Raw genomic sequence first — 25,356 nt, forward strand, 5'->3', positions numbered from 1 at the left:
GGGCAACGCAATAATAATGGGTGATTTCAATTACCCCGATATTGACTGGGTAAGAATAAAACCATTTTCCCCCCCGAGAGGTCTTTCGCAACCTCATACAGTCCGTCGTATTATGCCATCTGGATTACTGTAACGGAGTGTATGCTGGATGTAAACAGCAATTAATTAAGAGACTGCAGACGGCCCAAAATACAGCGGCCAGATTGGTTTGTGGAAAACCCAAGTTTGAGAGTGCCACGCCCCTCCGAAAGGCACTACATTGGCTCCCTGTCAAACATCGTATCACCTTTAAACTCTGCTCTCTAATTCACCAAATCCTATACGGTGAAGTTCCTGGCTATATGATTGATCTCATCAACCTACTGCTTCGGAATACGTTTCGACTCTCCCGTTCATATCTTACCCTTCATTATCCAAACTGCAATGGCATCAAGTACAAATCTACGTATGCTACCTCTTTCTCTTTCATTAGCACTCAGCTTTGGAATTCTTTGCCGAGGACCATAAAAACCATCACAGATCATCTAACTTTCCGGAAATCTCTGAAGACCATGTTGTTCATAAGTGCTTATCCCACGGCCTCTTCCAGTGTCTCCACTGCTGGAAGCGCATCGATCTAGAGACATTTGGACAAATCCCCCTTCCCTCAAAGTTTCCCTTCACCTTCTGTCCATTCCTACTCTCCCCTATTATCCCTTGTAGGTCTCCTGCTGTATTAGCTTCGTTTTACTGCATTGGCGTCTGCCTCTGCGGTGCATTGTAAGCCACATTGAGCCTGACACTGTTGGGAAACTGTGGGGTACAAATGAGATAATAAATAACATCGGGGCACGCTAGGGAGGTAAAATTCCTTGATGAAATCAAGGACAGCTTTATGGTGCAGCTGGTACAGGAGCCGACAAGAAAAGGAAAAATTCTAGACCTAGTCCTTAGTGGAGCACACGATCTGGTGCGGGAGGTAATGGTGCTGGGGCCGCTTGATAACAGTGATCATAATATGATTGGATTTGATATTAGCTTTGAAGTAAGTATACGTAGGAAATCAAATACGACAGCGTTTAACTTTAAAAAAGGAGACTATGATAAAATGAGAAAAATGGTGAAAAAAAACTTAGAGGAGCGGCTGAGAGGGTCAAAAATTTACATCCTGGAAGCCCAGGCCAAATATATTCAGCGTATTAAAAAAGGAGAACAGAAGACCAAATGACAGTCAGCGTGGTTAAAAAGTGAGGTGAAGGAAGCTATTAGAGCTAAATGAAAATCCTTCAGAAAATGGAAGGAACTGACTGAAAATAACAACAAGGAATGTCAAGTCAAATGCAAAGCGCTGATAAGGAAGGCTAAGACGGACTTCGAAAAAAAAGATTGCACTGGAGGCAAAAACACATAGTAAAATATTTTTTAGGTATATTAAAAGCAGGAAGCCGGCAAAAGAATCGGTTGCACCACTAGATGACCGAGAAGTAAACGGGGCGATCAGGGAAGACAAAGCCGTATCAGAGAGATTAAATGGATTCTTTGCTTCAGTCTTCACCGAGGAAGATTTGGGTGGGATACCGGTGCCGGAAATGGTATTCGAAGCTGACAAGTCGGAGAAACTTAATGAATTCTCTGTAAACCTAGAGGATGTAATGGGGCAATTCTACAAACTGAAGAGTAGCAAATCTCCTGGACCAGATGGGTATTCATCCCAGAGTACTGACAGAACTGAAAAATGAGTTTGCGGAGCTATTGTTAGTAATATGTAATTTATCCTTAAAATCAAGCGTGGTACCGGAAGATTGGAGGGTGGCCTATGTAACGCAGATTTTCAAAAAAGGTTCCAGAGGAGATCGGGAAATTATAGAACAGCGAGTCTGACGTCGGTGTCGGGCAAAACGGTAGAGACTATTATTAAGAACAAAATTACAGATTCAAAAGCATGGATTATTGAGACAAAGTCAACATGGATTTAGTGAAGGGAAATCTTGACTCACCAATCTACTACATTTCTTTGAAGGGGTGAACAAGCATGTGGATAAAGGTGAGCCGGTTGATATTGTGTATCTGGATTTTCAGAAGGCGTTTGACAAACTATTTCATGAAAGACTCCAGAGGAAATTGGAGAGTCATGGGATAGGAGGTAGTGTTCTATTGTGGATTAAAAACTGCTTAAAAGATAGAAAACCAAGAGTAGGGTTAAATGGTCAGTATTCTCAATGGAGAAGGGTAGTTAGTGGGGTTCCCCAGGGGTTTATGCTGGGACCGCCACTTTTTAACATATTTATAAATGACCTAGAGATGGGAGTAACTAGTGAGGTAATTAAATTCGCTGATGACACAAAGTTGTTCAAAGTCGTTAAATCGTGGGAGGATTGTGAAAAATTACAAGAGGACCTTACAAGACTGGGAGACTGGGCGTCTAAATGGCAGATGACGTTGAATGTGATCAAGTGCAAAGTGATGCATGTGGGAAAGTGGAACCCGAATTATAGCTACGTCATGCACGGTTCCACGTTAGGAGTCACAGACCAAGAAAGGGATCTAGGTGGTGTTGTCGTTGATGATACGTTGAAACCTTCTGCTGAGTGTGCTGCTGCGGCTAAGAAAGCAAATAGAATGTTAGGTATTATTAGGAAAGAAATGGAAAACTAAAATGAGGATGTTATAATGCCTTTGTATCGCTCCATGGTGCGACTGCACCTCGAATATTGTGTTCAATTCTGGTCGCTGCATCTCAAAAAAGATATAGTGGAATTAGAAAAGGTACAGAGAAGGGTGACAAAAATGATAAAGGGGATGGGAAGACTTCCCTTTGAGGAAAGGCTAAAGCGGCTAGGGCTCTTCAGCTTGGAGAAAAGGCGTCTGAGGGGAGAAATGACAGAGGTCTATAAAATAATGAGTGGAGTTGAACGGGTGTATGTGAAGCGTCTGTTTACACTTTCCAAAAATACTAGGACTAGGGGGCATGCGAAGAAGCTACAATGTAGTAAATTTAAAATGACCGCCGAAGGGAAAAAAGAAAAAAAACAAAATCTGCTACTCCGTTTCTTTTTTTTTTTTTCTTACATGCGGCTTCCCCGCCAGAAAGAAGTAGCAAGGCAGACCCCACAGCACTCCAAACTGCCAGTCTGACCGAAAATAGAGCCAGACAGCTGAGGCTCACAAACCAAAAGTACCCGCAGCAGGGTCCAAGTGGCGGACAATCCGGGTTTAACACTCCCAGGGCGAAAAAGACCACTGCAGGCCTCAACCCCTATTCAGTAGGCAGACAAGAGGGAAGGAAAACCCGAAGCTACCTCTGGTGGTGTTTATTTTTTACTTTATTTTTTTTTAAATAAAAAGCGTTTTCTCTTACCCAATAGCCCCAGAAAGAAAACTGAAGACAAAAAAATAAATCTCAGGGCCCACAAGTAACCAACTACACAGGCTTTCCACTAATCCATCTGCTGAGACTGAGAATAGACAGATTTCCTGAGGACTCCACAGCCCACTTATAGGCTCACTTGAAGTTCCGTTTATTCTCTGTCTCCATCTGCTGGTCGGAGTAAATAACCCATCTGTGCCGGTCTATAGGGATGCTATGGAATGCCAAGAAAACCCCAAATTTTATTTTCTGCCCATGTCGTTAATGAGCACTACTGCTCAATAATGGACACTTTTGAAGAATGATGCACACTACTGGGCAACAGGTGGCACTATGTGAGAAAAGAACACACTACTAAAGACATGCTCTCCCCCCAATTCGTCAAAAAAAATCCTAAGTGAAATTATAAAATTTCATAAACACAGAAAACTTTAAATAAAACAAACATTTTACTGATTCTTCACTGGTTTTCTGCCACCCTAGATTGATAGTCACACAAGATCACATATTTTACTCAGCATCATATCCTCCACATGTAATCCAATACCTATCCCTTTTCCCCTAGCTATGTCTAATTACCAGCCCTGCAGCAATCCCAACAGATACCAAAATGAACGCTTGCCCTAAGACGGAGGTTTCCAAAGTGCAGACAGTCCCTCTGCTACCTTTGTTCCAGCACACCACTAATCACATGACCATTGCTGCCCTGGCAACACCAAGAAAGGTCAAAAATGCCCACCTCAGAAGACACACTGAGACATGCATGGCAAAGCTAGAGTCATACAATGGAGGCAGTGCATGCAAATAGATCTCATGTATATTCATTGGAGAAATCCTGAAAACCTGAATGGATTGCGACCCTAGAGGGCCGAGGTTGGACAACCCAATATGTATCTACTTTGGCTGTTGCAATGATGGTCCTGGATCAGGGACCACGCACAATGGTTCCTTCAAGAAGCTCACAACACGGACCCCAAATCTGGTGTCACTCTAAAGTACTGACTCTGTATCATAACATATCCAGTCAACTCAAGAAGTGGAATCTCAACTTGGCAATCAAAGTGGCCTAGTGGTTAGGGTGGTGGACTCTGGTCCTGGGGAACTGAGTTCGATTCCCATTTCAGGCACAGGCAGCTCCTTGTGACTCTGGGCAAGTCACTTAACCCTCTATTGCCCCAGGTACAAATAAGTACCTGTATATGTAAGCCGCATTGAGCCTGCCATGAGTGGGAAAGCGCGGGGTACAAATGTAACAAAAAAAAAATCAGGGATGAAATCCGGTGTAACTCTGAAGTACTGACTCTGTACCATAACACATCCAGCCAACTCAGGAAGTGGAATCTCAACTCAGCAATCAAATCAGGGACGTTCCTCATAGGAATACACAATATCTACCATCTGCACCACCGGTCAGTCCCAAATGGTCATCTTAAGACAAAATACATTTTGAAGCTCTTACCAATTTCACACACGTTGTGTATACAGCCATTATCGAAGCCTATATTTATCATATATGAACACTACTTTTTGAATGAAACAATAAGCAACCTGATACTCTTCACTGTAACTGTTTGCAATCTACATGATCAGCATCAAGAAATATTGTATTATGATTTTTAGTAATTAATTCAATTCATGGAAAAGCTATGCAAAAATGTGTACAAGTGAAATTGGTCCATTTATTCATTTTTAAAAGAGAAAGAACAATTCTTTATTTATTAGGATTTATTTACCACCTTTTTGAAAGAATTCACTCAAGGCAGTATACAGTAAGAATAAATCAAATAAACAGATAATTACAGTAGCAAAAATATTCAAACAACAATACAAAGTACAACATAGTATACTACTTACAATGTCAACATAGTGAACAATAGAACATTTTAATAGACAGCGGGTATAAGCAAAGATAGGTAAGTGAGTAAGAGGAGTTAGAAAATAAGGTCACTAAAGAAAGTTGCACATGAGGTCAGAGAGGTGATTAAATGTTATCTCAGCTAGGGTAGGAGTGGATAAACATGTCCTGCTACAGTATGTGCAGCCCATGCCACTCCCTGTGTATGTGAGTCAGACTAACAAGTTAGTTACTTGTTCCATTAAAGGCCTGGTTGAAGAGCCAAGTTGATAACTGAACCTATTATCATGCAATGTGTGTGCAAGCTCATATAAGTATGTAACATCCATTACAGATTTTCTACCAAATTTCACAGCAATACTCACAGTGCTTTAACATTTTGAAACACCCCAATCCACAATGCAACTACCACCTGCTCAATAAGCTATTAGTAAGAATATTATGCAGGCAACCATAATAACAATCTATGACGACTAAGTTTGGAGCACATCTTGTTTGAGTTGTAGCTACAAACATATTCTTTTCTTGCAAATTAGTTTCTTGAGCTGATTGGCTTTGGAGGGTCAAATTCAGGTTGTTCTGCAACAAAAGTGCTTGCCAGTTCCGCTACATCTATGGCAAGTCTGAATTAATAGTGATCATGGGACAGAATACAGTCAGGGCCGCCGAGGGGGGGGGGGGGGGGGGGGGGGGAGCTGGGGGTCAAAATTCCCCAGGACCGGCTTCCAAGGGGGGCCCAGCGCCAGCATCTCTCTCTCTCCTGCCGGGACCTGGGTGATCACATCCAGACAGGAACAGGAGAGAGAAAACTCTTGTGCCGGGCCCCCCTTGGAAGTTGGGGAGGAGCAGACACAGCAGGACTTTAGGCCACCGCCACTGGTTTGGCTGGCGGGGGTCCCCCTCAGGCCCCGCAAGCAGAAGAGGTCTTCCTCCAGCGCTGCTCTTCACTCTGCCGCATTGCCTGCCAAGCAGCTGCTTTCCCCCTTAGGCTGCGCATGCTCGTTTTTGAAACCGAGTGTGTGCAACACAAGAGAAAAAGCAGCTGCAGGGGCAGGCAATGTGACAAAGTGAAGAGCAGCACTGGAGGAAGACTTCTTCTGCTTGTGGGGCCTGAGGGGGACCCCCGCCAGACAAACCAGTGGCGGTGGCCTAAAGTCCTGCTGCAGACATCTTCTGCTGGCGGGGCCTAGGGATCCCTGCCAGCCAAGGTATTTGGAGTTGCGGCGATCCTGTGGGGGGGGGGGGGGGGCGGCCCTGCCCCGGCTCAGTCTCTCAGCGGCCCTGAATTCAGATACCAGAGGTCCTCGCTGGATAAGGGAGCTTAACACAGCTATGATGGAAAACTTGACTTGGCAACAGACATGATCTACTTTTACAAATATTTACGAAGAACTTATTTACATTTTCAAAAGGTTGCATGAAGTCAAGATAATTAACATTTTTATTTAAAGAGCTATTTACCAGCAGTGAGCAATAGAACAGGATTGAAGAAAAAGACCAATGGCCCATCCAGCCTGCTCATCCACACCAACAGCTCAGCTCCACAAGCCACTGTTCTCCTTCAGAGCTCTTCGGTGCTTGTTCTAGGGCTTCCTTGAATTCAGATACTCATCAACGAAAATGGAGATCACGGCCACCGGGGAAGGGAGCAGTATGCAACACTTCTGGCCCAGCCTAATACAATGATGACCACCATGGCTAGAGAGAAGGAAGCAGGATTCACCATTTCTGGGCTGGGATGGTAGCAACTGTGTTTGCTGCATAAGATGTAGCTCCAACCTTGGCCTAGCGCCATCAGCCTGCAGCCATCATGAAGGGAACAATACTCAATATGTATTGTCAGAGCTGGTGATGGGAGACCAGTGGGGTGGAAGTAGTGAAGGGATATAGCTGTGGTGAATTTGTTTTTTTATTTTCAGATGTGTTTAGGATAGGGTGGACTTCCTGTCTACACCAGTGACCCTATGATGCCAGCAAGGGGGAGGGGGACGTGCTTGCAAACCCAGCTGGGGTTCTGACACACAGTTAGGAAATTACTCAACAGGGTAAATTCAATACAGGTTCTTAAAAATTAGGCACAAAATACTGGCCGCTAAGCTAGTATTCTATGACACGCCAATTCCATTAGAGAACAGTAGCATAATTCCAAAATTACATGCCAAGATTTATGGGTGACCACTTTTACCACGTCTAGAGCTGGCATAAATGGTGGCACCTAAATACAACTATTTTTATAAAGTGTGGGCAAGAACATTTATAACACCCCCGACACACCCATCCCCCTCCTACGTTAACAATGCATTTGTGCAGTGTTTATAGAATAGGGGCACAAGTCTGGCACGCACACAATGGCAAATTAGTGTCAATTATTGGTATTCAACCCCAATTTGATGCCAATTAGTAAATTAGACTATGGGGGAGATTGCATATATGGCACCTAAAAAAAAGTCTGCGTGGAAAACATTTCTAAGCGTATTCTATAAGGTGCACCTAGATTTAGGTGAGATATATAGAATACACTTAATTGATATCTCAGCTCCTAAAAGTATGCACATCCATTTACACCAATGTGTTACAGAATACACTTAGCAAGTTCTGCACATAAATTCTAATTATTGCCAAGTAATGCTCATGATTGCTGTTAAAAACACTGATTACCTTGAAAAGCCAATTAAGTTACGCACAAAGTTATAAAATACACTTGGATTTCGGCGCACTATACAGAATTTGGGGGTATGCGAGTAACTGCACCCAATTGTGCACCTAACTTCAAAAGCCATTTATAGAATTTAAGGGATTCTGTGTGGAAATTCTGAAAAAAATGCAACGTCTATGGGGCAACGGTCTGGGAAATTAGCCAAGTACATCCCATCCACTGTAAACCAACCCTTTTATGACTGTGACCTCAGAAATAGTAAAACAAAAAGGGTTTCCTGAATTTAGAGGTTTTGTTCTTTGTGCTATGCAGCAGAAGCCAGGAGGAACAAGAACTTGCAGTGTGTACACAGACATACACGCTGTAATGCTCAATACACGTAACATGGTTTATTACCCACTGGCTGCACCGTTAAGCAGTCCGATATGATGGATGAACAGTCAGTCGCTAGTGGAAGCAGAACCTCAATCTCAAAGGCAGAAGAAATTTTTCTTAGGCAATGTCAATAATCCTTACATGATAAACTGCAAAATACTCAGAGCTGTATTTATTTAACACCGTTCATTGGAAATAAAAAATAAAACCTTTCGGACAATATGCTGTACTTTAAGAATGTGTTCTGCTAATGGATGTCTGGAGTGTAGTAAAAAAAAAATTAATCAATTTTTGTAAAAGCTTGAGGCCGACAGAATATTCTGCTTTTATTCACATTATGCAGTTCTTCAAGAGGCTCTTCAGTACCAGCTCAGTAAACGAGGAAGATGAGCAACAGGGCCCAACTGATCCGCCCAATGAGGTGGTTAGCATTGAAACCACTGCTTCATGCAAGTCACCCCCCCCCCCCCCCCCCCGTCTCTCTGCAGGCTAACCCCCCACACCTTAATTAGTAAGGATTCTGGCACACTGGCCCAGTTCAAACATACTTAAGTATGAAAATATTATATTTTCTCTGCTATGGTGAAGGGATGCATGTGTATGTGTATTCCCTGCTCCTACTTCACCCAAATTCTGTTCCCAGGAATGTCTAACTAAAAACAAACATGGATGAACAGAAATATCTGTGTTGGTACAATCTTCAGGGTTCTCTTTTTTTGTTTTGTTAAATACTCAGTCAGGGACATCGGCACAACTTAGAACAACCAATGATTCACTTCTCCCTGCCAATTTGCATCACGTTCAGTACAATGAAAACAAGCCTGGTCAGAAAGCCTTGGGACTGATTAAAGTATATCCCACTACTGTTCAGCACCACAACATGGGCAGCTCCTGTGACAGACAACTCTATAAGACTTAGGGCTCGATGCACAAAAGCTCCCAGAAACAACCACTCACTATTTCCACCTCGGTAAAAATTATCAAGGTGGAAATAGCAAACGATTCTCAAAAGAAATTGCATGCAAATGAATTGCACAGACTTTTGGCATGCAGCTTGATAGGGAAAAATCCAGGGCATGCACATAGCAGTCAATCGGTAAACACAGCTGCTATGCGCATGCCCAGAACAGTTTCACTACACTTGGCTTTCATACATGCAACACATTTATGTGCATGTATGAAAGCCATATGTAGATAACCACCTCTGAACTGAAATGTAAAGCTCCCTGGAAAACAGATCTTACCTTCACAGCTGAAGAGGACCATTACAGCATGCACCATTTTTATTTCACTAGGACTGGAACGGACCAAGAGCTTCTTTAAAAGGGTTCACAAATATGAATACTGGAGGCACTTACCAATGCGGAAGTAATTTTGCCCAACATTGCAGCCAAACCACCAACTTCAAACAACTACAGCTCTGCCAACAGCAGAAATCATGGGGCGAGTTGACCCTGAAGAGGGTGGCTGGACTTGCTGCCCAAGGCCTGGTTGGCAGTTGGGTTACCCTGACCACTCATACTGCAGTTACTAGGACCCTGAAGCCAGCTGTCACACAGCACGTCCCAATGTCTGGCCTAGCTGAGCCACCTCAAGCTTCAGTTTCCATGCCTCTTATACACCTCCCACTGCTCCGCTGGCTGTGTAGGGTATTCCTGCAGAGTCTTTGACGATGCTGCCAGCTGGCATGGCTGTTCCTGCGTGGGTCGTAAGGGGCCTGATCTTCCTCCCTACCCCATTCCCCACACAAAAAAACTCTCATGGCCAATAACTCCAGGGACACTTCAGAAAGCAACTACCGACAGCTCCTGACCTCCCATTAAAATTCCCTCAAACAAGGTAGGCGTTCCTTTCTCTGCATTGGTTGGAAACAGCTGTGCATCCCTCGGAATTCACATTTGAAACCTAAACAACTCATAATATATTGATTCCCATTGGCTGCCACCGCAGATGGAAAACAGCCCGCAGAACCCCTTTGTGCATTTCTCGCTGGATTCCGTGCTCGTTAAAACGGTTTGAACCAGTCTAAATCACACATTGTTGTCCCGGTAAGTTTTGTGCATTGGGTCTTACTCTTTTCCAGCTTTTGAAACACGTCACTAAAAACAGCACAAAACAGAATGGATTACTTGAAGACCAGTTTTAGGTTTTTGCTTTCATTTGCTCCCCACTTCCATAGGGTCAACTGAAAGCCAATGTGCTGTAGATTGAATCTCAGCGACCAAGTTACATGACATCAGAAGCAACTTCAATCTATGTCGGAACCAGACTGATCCAACACCCTTCCACCACCACCACTAAAAAAAAATTCCATTTAGCTATGTCAGTAGATATGAAACATGCTAAGGTAGCATACGTCTTTGAAAAAAAACTCTGGAAAAAGCATGCAATAATCAATACATGAACTAGGTGAAAATGAATTTGGCAACTACGGCTCAGCAGGACAGACCTTGGGCATATATTCTGAATTCACTTTGACTCTATGGAGTGGAGAGTAGACTAATGTTTAGTACAGTAGCCTGAGAACCAGGAGAACTGAGTTCAATTCCCACTTCAGGTCCTTGTCACTCTGGGCAAGTCACTCAACCCTCCATTGCCCCAGGTACAAAATAAGTACCTGTATATAATAAGTAAACTGCTTTGATTGTAATCACAGAAAGGAAGTAAATCAAACTCCACCCCTAGTCCTCCATGTGAAGAAGTATTGGTAGAGGAAATAGTACAGAAGTGGGTACTACTGGTCTGAGAACAGAGGCCTAGATGCACAAAACTCTAACGACCCTTTAACGACAAAATTTGCCACCGTTGCATGCATTATAGGCCTTTTTCTGAAGCCGCTAGCAGATAACGAAAACGGAATGCAAAACAGAAACTACCATTGAAATGTGGACAATTCGCAATGCACTAACCATACCGACAATTCTAACGAATCATTTAACTTGAGAAATTTAGCGAGATCTCAGACCTGTCGCTCAGGCCTGAGCTGCCATCTCCCCGCTCCCTCCTGCACCTTAAAAATGCAAGCTGGCAAGTAAAAAAAAAAAAAAAAAGTTATGTAAAACACAAACCGGTAGTTCCCCACTTCCCCCTGCACTAACCGAAACAAAAAAAAAATTCAAATAGATCGGGAGGGGGCAAAGGCGCTCGTCAGGAGCGTCCTGTATGGGCGCCCTTGCCCCCCCCCCCCCCGAGATCGCCGCTGTTCCCCGCTTCAGTCGGTTTTAATAAAAACAAATCTCCACATTTTCTCATCCCCGGTCCCCCTCCCTTCCTGTGTTTCCTGTCCCTTGCTCCAGGGCTCCACCTCCCGCCATCCTCCGCCTCCGTGCCCCGCCCCCCTGGGATCATCACCGCCGCTCCCACCCTCCACCGGACCCCCCCTCCGCATTACCATCCCGTGCAGCGCCTCTCACCTGTATGCGAAGGTGCTGCACAAGATAAAACATCTGATCGACAATTGCTTCTCCCTCCTCCGACGTCAGTCTGTTGTTCCTGTGCCCGCCCTCCATTGCTAGTTTTCAAAATATTGAATGGTAATATTTCACCAACTCTTAGTGCCAACTCTAAGATGCTATCAACCTACTCGCTCTCTGAGATCATCTCAGAAACAGCCAGTTGATGTGCCTTCATTTCACCAGGTTTATTTAGAAGAATGCAGATCATCTATTTTCTACATCAAAGGTCTGAAATCATGGAATGCTTTGCCCATTGAACTTCGTTCAACACAAAACATCGACCAGTTTTAAAAAAGCATTGAAAACTCATTTATTTCTTCAGGCTTTTGGTGTCTCTGAGGTATAAATTATTTTAATACCATGTAAATTTTAATCTGTTGTATGTCTGAATTGTAGAGTTTTCTGTATAGTTTGTTGTGTAAAGAAATGATTTTTATTACTTTGTTTTTTAAAATATTTTGTATGTGATTTGTTCCCCATTTACACTTTTAAAGATATAGCGGGTTTTAAATAAAGTTATTATTATTATCATCCTTTTGGAACTTTCTGCAATTACAATAAATTTGATTTTTGTTGTAGTTGTAAAACTCACCCTTCCCATGTTATAATCATGGGAAATGAGAGTTTATGAAGTTGCAACACTGTGTGTAAAAAAAATAAAGCCAGAAGTTTAACAGCCTCATCCTCACAAGTCTGCTTTAAGATCAAACAATCTTAAGAATATGTCATGCCATGGAAGGAACATGCTGGGATTTTATTCCATGTCCTCTAGTTCAGTGAAATACCACTTTCTTCTTATCAAAAATCTGCAGTTTGAATTGTGGTCTAATGATGTATTGAACTGAATCAGTTTTGCAGCCCCTCAGATGCAAACATGGACCATCCAGTGCAGCCCTTCTCTATGATTGGATCCAGCATTATAACATTATAACAAACGTACTGAAAAACCAAATCAAGGTCTGCCTGAAGTGGCACAATGACTCACCGTACACACGGAGCTCCTGGTGATTAATAGGGTGAAATCTGAAGAAAAATCCAGATCCGGAATGGTTACAGCAAGGCAGTCTATGTGCTGTCAGAAAAAATACAAAACGTGTCAGAAAAAACAAAAAGAGATCACAGTTCAGAGATATAGGGGCTCATTTTCAAAGCACTGTGTAATTTCATACGTCTAAGTGCTTTGAAGATATGCCTCACAGTGAATTATGCTATAAAAATGTGATTTAAAAAAAATTGTAGTTGTCCTTTCACCCTGACATGAAGAGGATAATTTCCAGAAGGCCGATACAGCATGCAGCCCATGGCTCCTTGGTACTTGAGGATCTGCGAGCCTGTTTTGAAAAGGAAATGCCTCACGGAGTTTCTCTTTCCAAAACTGCCCAGTTACTGGTGCGAAGAGGAGGCTTTACATCGCATATTTTTAAATGGTGCAGAAGTATTTGAGGAAAGCAAGAGGAAGCAGAGGCGCAGACTTCAAAATAAAATCCCTATGTAAACTTACTGCAGCCCCCCGCCCCCCCCCCCCCCCATCACCATCCATTTCCCCCACAGAGAGGAGAGGGGAGTTACCCTTGTCTTCCTAAAGAAATCTATTTGAAAACTTCCTCTAGGTATAAGCTATTCAGGAAATTCTCAACAACCAGTCCTGTAAGTCAGAATGGATTATGAATACACACAACCATTTAAAGAGACTCGCATGAAGAGTCCGGAGCTCTTCTGCAAAATGTAAATGGAGTGGAGGAGTGGCCTAGTGTTTAGGGTGGTGGACTTTGGTCCTGGGGAACTGAGGAAGTGAGTTCGATTCCTGGCACAGGCAGCAACTTGTGACTCTGGGCAAGTCACTTAACCCTCCATTGCTCCATGTAAGCCGCATTGAGCCTGCCATGAGTGGGAAAGTGCGGGGTACAAATGTAAAATAAATAAATAAATAAATAAATAAATAAAAATAAAGAAGTTTAACAGCTTTTTCCTGACTATTGCCGATTCGACAGAAAAGAAATGTTATGCATTCAAACTAATTACTAATTTCATGTGCCAAATATTAAATCTTTCACTCATATTCTACACATGAGCTAAAAAAATATATTTGAAATGGATGCTGGCACACCAGCAAAATGAAAATCAGAAAAATTCCAGAAAAATGTCAGCACCCAACAAAAACTGAATGACTTATAAATTATATTTTGATGTATTGCACCCTACACCTTCTTCTTCACAAACACAAGAAAGAACTCACACTCTGGAATTTTAAAAGTCAAAACTTTAATTTTAGCTAAACCCTTGGAAACAGAATGCTCTGTTCTCATGTTCTTGCTACAACCAATGCCAAAGGTGCTTGTGGCTCACACATTGAGACAGCTACTGCAGGCACTGTGGAGACAGCTCTACTAAAATCACAAATTACAGCAACTGCTCCCACATGGGTACACTATACCTGCACTGTGTCTACATGGAAAAGGAGCTTTCATCAGCAAGCCCAGTACAAAGTTTCAAAAGTGCCCTCATCTGTGTTTTTTTTTTTATTTATAGCTGAAGGTCATGTCTTTACCTTTACTGGTGTAGCCACAAGGAGTTAAAACTGTGACTAAAAACAAGGGCTCCTAGCACCCTACTGACTGCTAGTTTCAGCCCAAGGCAACAGCCCAGTATGTCCGAGCCACTGTCCAGATGTTCCTACCAACAGCAAGAATAAACTGTCCCTATCCAATTAACACTGACCATTAAAAAAACTCAGTGGCAGACAACTTCCATGTACTTATCTAAAGAACAAAATAAAACACAGAGCAGCTGTTAGCAATGACTGAAAAACAGCAGTCAATAAAACCTGTAGCTGCCATAGCAAACTTTCCAAACTGGGCACTGATGGTAGTTAAGAACACACATGCACTTAGAGCAGCAGAACTTCAGAACACAGTTCTCAAACCAACAACTCATATATAGGGAACACACAGCAACTGCAGAGCTGGATTTTCTGAAATCTGTGATCTCTCTCGTTGACTCGAGAATCATTAAAAACACAGTGCAGTTAGGTAAAGAGTAGAGATTCATGCCTTGAATTATAGGCTGAGATCGGCTGCGCTCAAAAAGAATTCTTCTGCCTTTGTTTATTAGTTTAAATAATTCTTTAATAATATTTCTTTTATCTTGGATCCAGTGTTATGGTCTAATAATTTAGGGAAAAAAAGGAAGGAAAAAAAATCTCTTTTTTTCCTTTTTTTAAATTTCTTGAGTGATGTAATATTGAATATTTTTTTTCCTCTTTTCCGTATTTCTGATTTTATGTATATGCATAAATGATAATGTAAAATTAATAAAAATAAAATTAAAAAAAAACACAGTGCAGTACCTGAGCTTCTACAATCACACAGGTGTCTTCTAAAGATATCTCACTAATTCAATAAAGAACAGTACCATCTGCAACTTCTCCAGGAACAAGAAAACTTCAAGAGCTCTGCTCGCTAGGTCTTATTCATACTACTACTTCTAATGACTTTACACCTATTATATAATTTTCTTTTGCATTCGTTATTTAGAACAATTATTGATTTAAAATGTTGCCTCCTCCCCTCCGAAGGGACACCACCTTGTAAGTGGTGGAGGGGCTTCCGTGTTTCAATGACTTAGAGGGCTATGCTGAAGGGTTACCCATATCAGACAGGCCTCTGAGGAGAAACCAGACAAAGAGTGTCCCAAACTGGAGGATCCAAGATGGCGTCGAGGGAGGACGTACGTTAGTTGAGTTCCCATTTTACACCAGAATACCTGAAGAAGTAGGCGCACTCCCCAGAGAATGGGGAAGAAAAAAGGCAAAGCCGTGGTGTTGTCCTCCTCGAACACGGCTGGGGTTCCCACCACTTCTCAGTCTACTTTGGAGAGATTCGGGGTCATAACGTCGGGGATATCGGTTCCTGCTTCAGGGAACAGCAAGGCTTTATTGCCGAATCTCAGTGGAGAGGGAGTGACTTTGAGTCCCCCTGTTGGCATGACCTCTCCAAGACCCGGAAACAGTAACGCTTTGCTATGGAGGTCGACAGTGGAAACACCCGAAGTGGGTTAGGATTCTCACGCGATCCGAGGAGGTCCTGGCGCAGCATTGACTCCGGATAATAAACCAACTGGGGGATTGGAGAGTGAGCTCTTCCCCCCGAAGATATCTGGAGCGGTTTCTGTGGAGAAATTGGACCTGCTGAAGCCAAAAAATGTCATAATGGATGCACTATGGGAAGTGCTGCAGAGTGTGAATAATTCTCTTTTTCAGATGTCAAAAAGTTTTCAGGAATAAATATGTGATTATATCATTACTTATCTAACAAAGTGGAAGTCCAAGAAATAAAAATAGAGACTTTGATTACGGAAATGGTTTCTCTAGAAAATCAGTTAATCTGGTAATGAAGGACAGTCATGTTTCTTGTAAAAAAGTGGAACTTCTGGAGAACCAATTAAGGAAAAATAACTTGAGAATGATAAATCTTCCTAAAATACCCTATATAGAGAGTTATATTACTAGTGAATTTTGCCTTTGATTTAGATAGGAACAATGTTTTGAAATTGTATTTCCGATACATGGCTGATAGTTTTTTGGGTTCAAAGATAAATATATTTCCTGATATATCAAGGGAATCGCAGACTAGGAGGTGTGAACTCTTGGCTTTTAAGCCAAGAATCACTGCCTTAGGTGGGACCTTCCTAGAGCGATTCCTTTGTAAGTGTTTTATTTCCTTATTACTTATTTGTTGAACCCAAGAAATTACAAGAGTTTGTGGAGTTAAAAGAACAGATGAAGAACCCTCTGCAGCAACTTCCTTTAGTTACCACTGTACCGGCTGCAATTACCGATAAACCTTCCTCCCTCAGAAAATATGAATTTGTAAGATTAACCATTTGGTGTTTTTCTTATTTTCTTTGAGATTGTTTTCCTGATCTTGGATCCCCCAATTGTGGACAATTATATATATTGTTGTGAGAAAATGTTTTTTCTTTTTCCTTATATTAATTTCTGTTTTTCCTTACATTTACGTGATAAATGTGAATGTAATTAAGTAAAATGATAAATAAAAAAATTAAAATGTTGCCTCCTGTACAACTCATTTATTTTAACATAATCTTAAGATGCTCTGGGATCCTGTTCATGGAAGAGACTATATAAAGAGAAAATCAGCTATTTATAGTATTTATCAGGGGTGCTACCCATTCTTTTACTGAATGCAACTCTAAACTAGACAGTGGTATTAATTCTCTAACAACAGATCACATAAATTTACGCAGCACCATTCATCCAAAAACATCAATCCTCTTTCCCGTTCTAGTACTTAAAGAAATATATACCTGAAACCGCCCCAAGGCTGGCTGGCTGGCTTTGTAGTATGTCACAGAAGTTTAAACCACACTAAGGAGCAACAACCCCCATTTGTTAGATAAAGTCAACCTAACTTAAAACATCCATCATTGCTCAATCCATTTTTTGGAAAAGCAAATCCATTTGTACAGCTGTTCCAAGGAGAAATTAGGTCTTAGCTGATTATTTTCTTTCCATTAGTCCCTACTACTATTGCACAACTATCGCATAGGTTCTGGAATTAGTGGAAAGCTACGTAATGGAATTATAAACAAAGTATGTTCCCAAAATACAAATAGGAGAGAAGGCACCCACTCAGATTAAATTTAAACCAGCTACACAAATAAAGCTCATTAAAAACATGAGAAAAATTCCTCAGTGAAAGCCAGGCTCTCATATTGACCATAACGGTTCACAGAAGCCACATTCTGTCAGTGGTCCATAAAACCTCCAGTATTATGAACAGAGTAGGGTGCATTAACTCTCCTAACGCCAATGTTTCAGTACTTCATTTTTCATCAGCTCACAATTCCCTTTCCTGGAACCGGTTTAATTTCCTGTCCTTGACTGTCCTATCTAATATTCTCACCTAAATGTGCAAAACCACCTGTTCTCTAGATCCTATTCCATCCCCCTGGTTATGTATTCCACATCATGTTTTTCTACCTTACGCTCTCCTCCCTTGGTACTGCCAGAACTGTGGACTACTGAATTATCTTCTCTGGTCTTCCGCTTTCTTCCGTAAAAGATTACAAACAGTTTGAAATACTGCCATTTGACTTTTGACATGGGCACACCGTTTTGACCAAGCTACTCTTCTCTTTGTTCAATATCACTTGCTGCTCATCCAGTTCTATGTTCAGCACAAAACTTTGACCATGGCCCATAAGGTCCTTTACCAATGTTCTCCGGCCTACCTTTTATCAGTTATCACTCTTCAGTCCTCCTCCTCTAACCAATTTTCTATCCCACCTCTTTACTGTTCTCACTTTTGCCACAAGGCATTCAGCTTTCTTCTGTAGAGGGCCCTGTCCCTCTGGAATACGTTACTCTTTGAAATGAGATCCGAACGATCTTTCCTCAAGTTTAGGTCAGCCTTGAAGACCTACCTATTTTCTATTGCTTTTTTCCACTTGTTCCTAGGATGTTTGGGACAAATGATCTTCTTGTAGAGAAACCCTCATTTTTTCCCTCTTTTTCTAAGCTTTTCTGTCCTTCCTTTTATTATTGTAGTCCCTTTCCTTTTCCAATTTGCTTAGTGATTGAACACTGCTTTGATTTTCTTTTAAGAAAGGTGATATATGAAGCCTTCTACTAAACATTAAACAAGCTTCAAAATATCAAAACGGAAAAGTCTCATTTCAATATCTCAACATAATTAACTTAAGCAAATTATCTGATAAACAGTTCTTGTAGAACTTATTTTTTGAATATCCACATTTAAATCCCGACAGGGGCTCCTTTTTCACTACAGCAAGCCTCGTCAAGTTGTTCTCCATCTTTTTGATGAACTTTAAAATAATTTCTATTCCGCAGTCGATCTTGTGGTTCTACGTGGATAACAAAACCAAGAAACTTGACCGTCACCAGGAAGTACAATAATAAATAACAGTGAAAATCTAAAACACTTCTAAATTAAGATACATAAATCAATTCAACATGTTTTCTAAATAAAAATGTTTTAGCTGTTTTCTAAAAAAAACATATAATTAGAAGTAGATAATAATTTAAGTATCTCTTTAACTAACCTTGCTGCTTGGCACAACAAAAAGGCATCCATAATTTTTAACCTCTTCTTGTTTTTTTTAAAGATTTTATATATTTATTTATTTATTGCATTTGTATCCCACATTTTCCCACCTTTTTGCGTGCTCAGTGTGGCTTACAATAAGATATGAATAATAGAAATACATTTGTTACAACTTGGTTATGGATTACATTATGCAGAGTTGTGCGAGACATTCGAATATCATTAGGAATATAACAATGGGACATCAACATAGAAACATTGGAAGGAGACAATGGGAAGCTAAAGGGCAGTGTTAGACACAAAGACATATGGTGTACATAGTTGACTGGATTACGGGATGAGGGATCAGAAGTGGATGTATGTTGCATTGATGAACAGTGAGTATGGACTCTATGTGTTTTGGCTCTTTCCGTAAGTTTGTTCAAACAGGTGAGTTTTCAGTAGTTTACGGAAGGAAGCTTGTTCGTTAATCACTCTTAGGTTGCGCGGTAGTGTATTCCAAGCCTGCGTGCTCATGTGGGAATAGATAAATGAATTAACATTTCTAGTAGATACCAAAAACACAAAATTGTCCAGTAAATATATAGGACAGAGACCATACATCAATTTATATAACAAACGACAGAATTAAAAAAAAAAACAACAACTGTGGCCTGTAAAGGGAAGACAATCAGGCTTATTTTCGAAAAAAAAGGGCGCCCATCTTTTGACACAAATCGGGAGATGGGCGTCCTTCTCCCAGGATCGCCCAAATCGGCATAATCGAAAGCTGATTTTGGGCATCTTCAACTGCTTTCCAAAGTTCACAGGGGCACATCGGAAGTGTAGCGAAGGCGGGACTGGGGCGTGCCTAACACATGGACGTCCTCGACCGATAATGGAAAAAAGAAGGGCGTCCCTGACGAGCACTTGGGCGACTTTACTTGGTCCATTTTTTCTTAAGACGAAGCCTCAAAAAGGTGCCCGAACTGACCAGATGACCACCGGAGGGAATCGGGGATGACCTCCCCTTACTCCCCAACCCCCTCCCACCCTAAAAAAAACAAAAACTTTTTAAATATTTTTTTGCCAGCCTCAAATGTCATATCCAGCTCCATGACAGCTATATGCAGGTCCCTGGAGCAGTTTTAATGGGTACTGCAGTGCACTTCAAGCAGGCGGACCCAGGCCCATCCCCACCCCTACCTGTTACACTTGTGGTGGTAAATGTGAGCCCTTCAAAACCCACCAGAAACCCACTGTACCCACATATAGGTGCCCCCCTTCACCCCTTAGGGCTATGGTAGTGGTGTACAGTTGTGGGGAGTGTTTTTTTTTTTTTTGGGGGGGGGGGTTGGGGGGCTCAGCACACAAGTTAAGGGAGCTATGCACCTGGGAGCAATTTGTGAAGTCCATTGCAGTGCCCCCTAGGGTGCCCGGTTGGTGTCCTGGCATGTCAGGGGGACCAGTGCACTACAAATGCTGGCTCCTCCGATGACCAAAGGGCTTGGATTTGGTCGTTTATGAGATGGGCGTCCTCAGTTTCCATTATTGCCGAAAATCGTGGATGACCATCTCTAAAGACGACCATCTCTAAGGTCGACCTAAATTTCCAGATTTTGGCGTCCTTGACCGTATTATCGAAACGAAAGATGGACGCCCATCTTGTTTCAATAATACAGGTTTCCACTCCCCTTCGCCGGGACGTCCTGCGAGGATGTCCTCAGGAAAACTTGGGCGCCCCTTTTGATTATGTCCCTCCATGGGTTTTAAAATAAAACAGATATGCTTTCTGATTTCTTCAAAGAAAAAATTAAGGGCCTTTCCAGAAACGGATTTAACATACGCTAAAAATTAGCATGCGCTAAATGCTAAGATGGCCCATAGCAATATAATTGTAAACGGTGCCCTAAGTGTAAAGCTGTATTTTGAACGGTTTGGAGCTTTATATTTGAGAAACTGTTGCCTAAATTTGATCCAAGTGGGTGCTTTCTCCCTTATTCATATTTTGTGATCAGCATTTGTTTGTTTATAGTTTATCATTTATTTGTTCCTGCTCTCTGTTATTTTGTCTGTTTACAGCCTAAGAAAAGCCTTCCTTTGAAGGAAAACAACACGACGAGCTGTGCTCCCCTACCAGACAGGCAAAACAAAGCCCAGTTCCCACTCAACAAGAGGAAAGGGAAAGGGAATGAGATTTGATATACTGCCTTTCTGAGGTTATTGCAACTATATTCAAAGCGGTTCACATAGTATATACAGGTATTTATTTGTACCTGGGGCAATGGAGGGTTAGGTGACTTGCCCAGAGTCACAAAGAGCTGAAGTGGGAACTGAACCCAGTTCCCCAGGATCAAACTCTGCCACACTAACCACTAGGCTACTCCTCCACTCCACAAGCTACAGAAAGGCACTCAGCCTGTTCTAGATCAACAAAGTGACATGCTAATTACCAAGCGGCAAGAATCTAGAATTACTGTTTTCAAGAGCAGTTTTTCAAGTTTCTCTTGCTCTCTAAACCAGCACTCAACGTGTAATTAAATTCTGGAATTTGTTGCCAGAGAATGTCGTAAAGGCGGTTAGCTTAGCGGACTTTAAAAAAGGTTTGGACGGCTTCCTAAAGGAAAAGTCCATAAACCATTATTAAATGGACTTTGGGAAAATCCACTATTTCTGGGATAAGCAGTATAAAATGTTTTGTACTTTTTGGGATCTTGCCAGGTATTTGTGACCTGGATTGGCCACTGTTGGAAACAGGATGCTGGGCTCGATGGACCTTTGGTCTTTCCCAGTACGGCAATACTTATGTGCTTATGTACTTATCTATACCAGGCAACGTTTGTACAAAAACAAGGCTGATTGTTTCCCCATATAGTTTTCCCTGTGATTTAGAAATGCAAAATCAAGAGGCTTAGACATGCTAAAACAACAATGATCTATGCAATCCTAATGCCATACCAATGACATATATCACAGTCAACATCATTCTTGTTTCAAAAAAACCCCAAAAAACCTGAAAAGCAATTTTGGCAATTTTTGCATGGCAAAGTTCTAGCAGCAGCATGACGGAAAACTAGAATCTAAAATGGGTTGTGACATCTTCCAACAGACCAATACCAAAACATTAAGTACATGAAAATGGCAAGGACGGATCAGGATCAAGTATGTGTGTTTTATACCACGCTCATATTGTACGCTATGAGTGCAGGTGCTGCATATCTCAGTGGAGGAGGGGAAGACATTGGAAAGTAGAACTTAGAGAGTAAAATGTTGTAATAATACTACTGGATATTGGTTCAATAACGATTTGATAATGACTGTTGAGCAGACTGGATGAACCACGCAGCTCTTTAGCTGTCGTCATTTACTATGTTATGTTACTATAAAGTTTTGAGAGTGCACACATACTGAAACATCCTTAGAACATACCACAACCTTCTAAGATTCCAGTTAATTGACTCAGGAAACCATGATAAGCATTTAAGAGGGAACAAAAAAAAAAGATTCAAAAATGAAAAGGTTTCTAAAAAAAATAAAATAAAAAACTAAATAAAATAAAACTTACAGCACCTTAACAACACAGGGCTGAGAAGCAAGTGTGTCTGGATTTAACACTTCAACCACAGCTTCAGGAAGGACTGCTTTCTTCATACAGGACATGTTGAAACCATACACGTTGTCCCAGAAGTCTAGCTTCTCAGCATGTGTCTTGGTGTCACTTACAGCCACCAAGCTAATGGTGCAAGTGTCAGGATACACTGAAAAGACAATTGAATTATAATTAAACTAGTGCAGATGACATACTATAAATATTCAAAGCACAGAAAAGGAATTGTTACAAGCTTTACAGTTTTTGAAACTCTCTTCTACAGAGCTCTTATTCATTTCCATCAATCATTTCTTTTGATTGCTGTTTTCTGACTAGCAGCAATCTGCTCTGTTTCCATTAGTTTTAGACAACAAAATTGATTAGCACTTCAATCAAAAAAGATCCTGCAGCAAACTGCTCTACTCAAAAAAACAATTAATGCTGTGATCTCTGGACAAGCAGCCTCTGGTACTGCAGGCATTAGAAGTTCCTGTGACTGGCACAATGCACACACAGCCCATTTAAATCTCTGATTTTGCTGCTTACCTACTGCACAAAGATTTCATATTTTCGATCATCTTTAATTTTTAACGGTTTTTATTGATGATGGATTATGTCAAACAAAACCAATAAAGTCAAACACTGTGTAAACATTCAGTCATATCATAACTGTACATATGCATCAAGTCTAACATCATCATCATTATTTTACATTTTCCCCCCTCCCCCTTTCCCTCCCCCTCTATTTTGCTCCTTTACCTTTGTCTACTTATTTCATGGTAATTATACTAGCAATATCTGTTTCAGGTCTTAACCAGTCCAAAATCCGGAGCCAATATCTGCTAGATGTCTCACTATCTAGGACATATCCAATTTGATTTTCGATCATCTCTCTATATAAAAGGCAACCCCAACGTTCTGAAGCCTCCACGGAAGTTGAGGCGCCCGAGATATCCGGTGTGCACTGGAGTGTCTGCACCGCCCTCGCGTCAAAACGTCATGACGTCGAGGGCGGAGCTACGACACTCGACGAGGGCCAAAACGGAAACGCCACAGCGAACAAGGCAAGTAGCTCGGAGGGACGGAGGGAGGGGGCCCCTTGCTAGCGCCCGTTTCATTGCGCTCAGAAACGGGCATTTTTTCCTAGTCTTTAAATAAATACATGTTTTCACAAAGCTTCCAAACCAAGGCCTTCTTCCCTTGTGAAGACCTATCCAATGAGAGCAGCTGCATTCTCCTTAACATGTTTTGGGGTTTTTTTTCATATAGTTTATTTTTTGGAATAACATCTCTAACTGCTACTTTTAAATTAAGGATTAGTGGAAACCGAACACTAAGCTCTGGAACTCTTTGCAGGATGTGGTAACAGCAGTTAGCGTATCTGGGTTTAAAAAAGGTTTGGACAAATTCCTGGAAGAAAAGTCCATAGTCTGCTATTGAGGCAGATATGGGAAGCAACTGCTTGCCCTGGGATTTGTAGTATGGGGTGTTGTCACGATTTGGCTTTCTGCCAGGTACTTGTGACCTGGCTTTGCCACTGTTTGGAAAACAGGATACTAGGCTAGATGGACCATTGATCTGACCCAGTATGGCTACTCTTATGTTCTTATGTACTACTCATTTAACATTTAGAATGTTTATTAGAGATCACTAGAACCAGCTTTTGCTTATCAAGTCATCAAGAGCTGGGGATGCTAATAAAACTGGGAGGAGGTCTGGGGGATATGATTCACAAAACCAAAAAATAAAAGTTTTGCTATAATAAAAACCAAAAAGGTTTGCTATAGTAATTCACACCCATCATGCAGTTAGTACCGGGATTCAGGGTGCATGCGTGAGAGATTCCAAGGAGAACCACAGTCCACGGCCATTTCCCAAAGACCAGACCTTTCTAAATCACAGCACTGCTTCTGCTTTCACCACCTCCACCGGAAGGGTATTTCAGGCTTTCACTGGTATATCAAAATCCATGACCCTTTACCACGGTCTACGGCTATTTTCCCCAAAGATCAGCATTGTGACAGTGGACATGTAAAGGGGAAATGAAAGAAAGGGATGAGCAAGCTTTGATGATAGTAAATGAAGAATTGGGGTACCACAGCACCAGCAGGAGCTGGTTTTGACCGAGCTGACTGTCAAAACATTAAGAGGAAAAAGATTCTAAACACAGCACAAAATGATGATTTCTCGTAGATAAACTGCTACTTTTAAAAACTAATAGAATGCAGCAATGACCTGTTGCTCATACAAGAGCAATCAACAGGAATGACTGGGTGACTGTAGGAAAGGATACCTAAGGAATGAAAAGGCACAAATTACAAGATGTGAAGATCCTCAAGGGATTTTGTAATTTGTACAGGACGGCTGGAATGAGAAATCTAACACGAGCTTCTTCCCCGCCCCCCTCACCCCACTGATTGCTGAACTATAAAATTGCTTTTTGTGAATCATGCAGTCTGTTTGATGTAGTAGACATGACAGGAATTATATGGAAATCTGCAGGATATTAAAGCAGCCAATGAACACTATGATGCAGTACATGGAACAGGCCTGCAGTCTGAGCTTCTGTTTGCTTTCTTATAATGTCACAATTTAGTTCCTGAACAAATCAGTCACCAAAGATAAAGATCTATTTTCAGAACAGAACCTCTGAGGAAGGTATATCAAACTTCTGTCCCTATGCAAAGATTCATTAGGACAAAATGTAAGAGGAAACTGACAATCTGCACCTCAACAAGCTGTTAACTGGCACCACACTTCTCAGTCTCAGAGCCAGCTTAATCATTAGGTTGTAAAGGCTGCTGCCTAAGAGGCAGATGCAGCAACCAAACGTAAAAAACTCTAAATCGTTAAAGTCCCTAACGATTTTAAAATAACGAAAAATGCACCAAAAAAAAAAGTCACACATGCTGAGATCGGTAGTGAAACGTACAATGTATCAAAGAATCACAATACACATCGTTAATCGGCCCCCAAATCATGCGCAGAGCAGCCAAGCGTTATGTTAGCTGCTCTG

General features: G+C 41.5%; 1 protein-coding gene across 1 annotated transcript in view; it reads right to left on the minus strand.

Moving 5' to 3' along the window:
- The window catches only part of PRMT3 (protein arginine methyltransferase 3), a 225,625-nt gene that overhangs the window by 59,464 nt on the left and 140,805 nt on the right, over positions 1-25,356 (minus strand). Inside the window, exons 12-13 of the mRNA XM_030200711.1 lie at positions 22,322-22,509; positions 12,673-12,759 (exon numbers count right to left, since the gene is read on the minus strand). Of these exons, the coding sequence (XP_030056571.1) occupies positions 12,673-12,759; positions 22,322-22,509 (275 nt within the window). The remainder of the gene's footprint in view (positions 1-12,672; positions 12,760-22,321; positions 22,510-25,356) is intronic.

Source organism: Microcaecilia unicolor, chromosome 4 (assembly GCF_901765095.1).
Source record: "Microcaecilia unicolor chromosome 4, aMicUni1.1, whole genome shotgun sequence".
Classification (NCBI taxonomy): domain Eukaryota; kingdom Metazoa; phylum Chordata; class Amphibia; order Gymnophiona; family Siphonopidae; genus Microcaecilia; species Microcaecilia unicolor.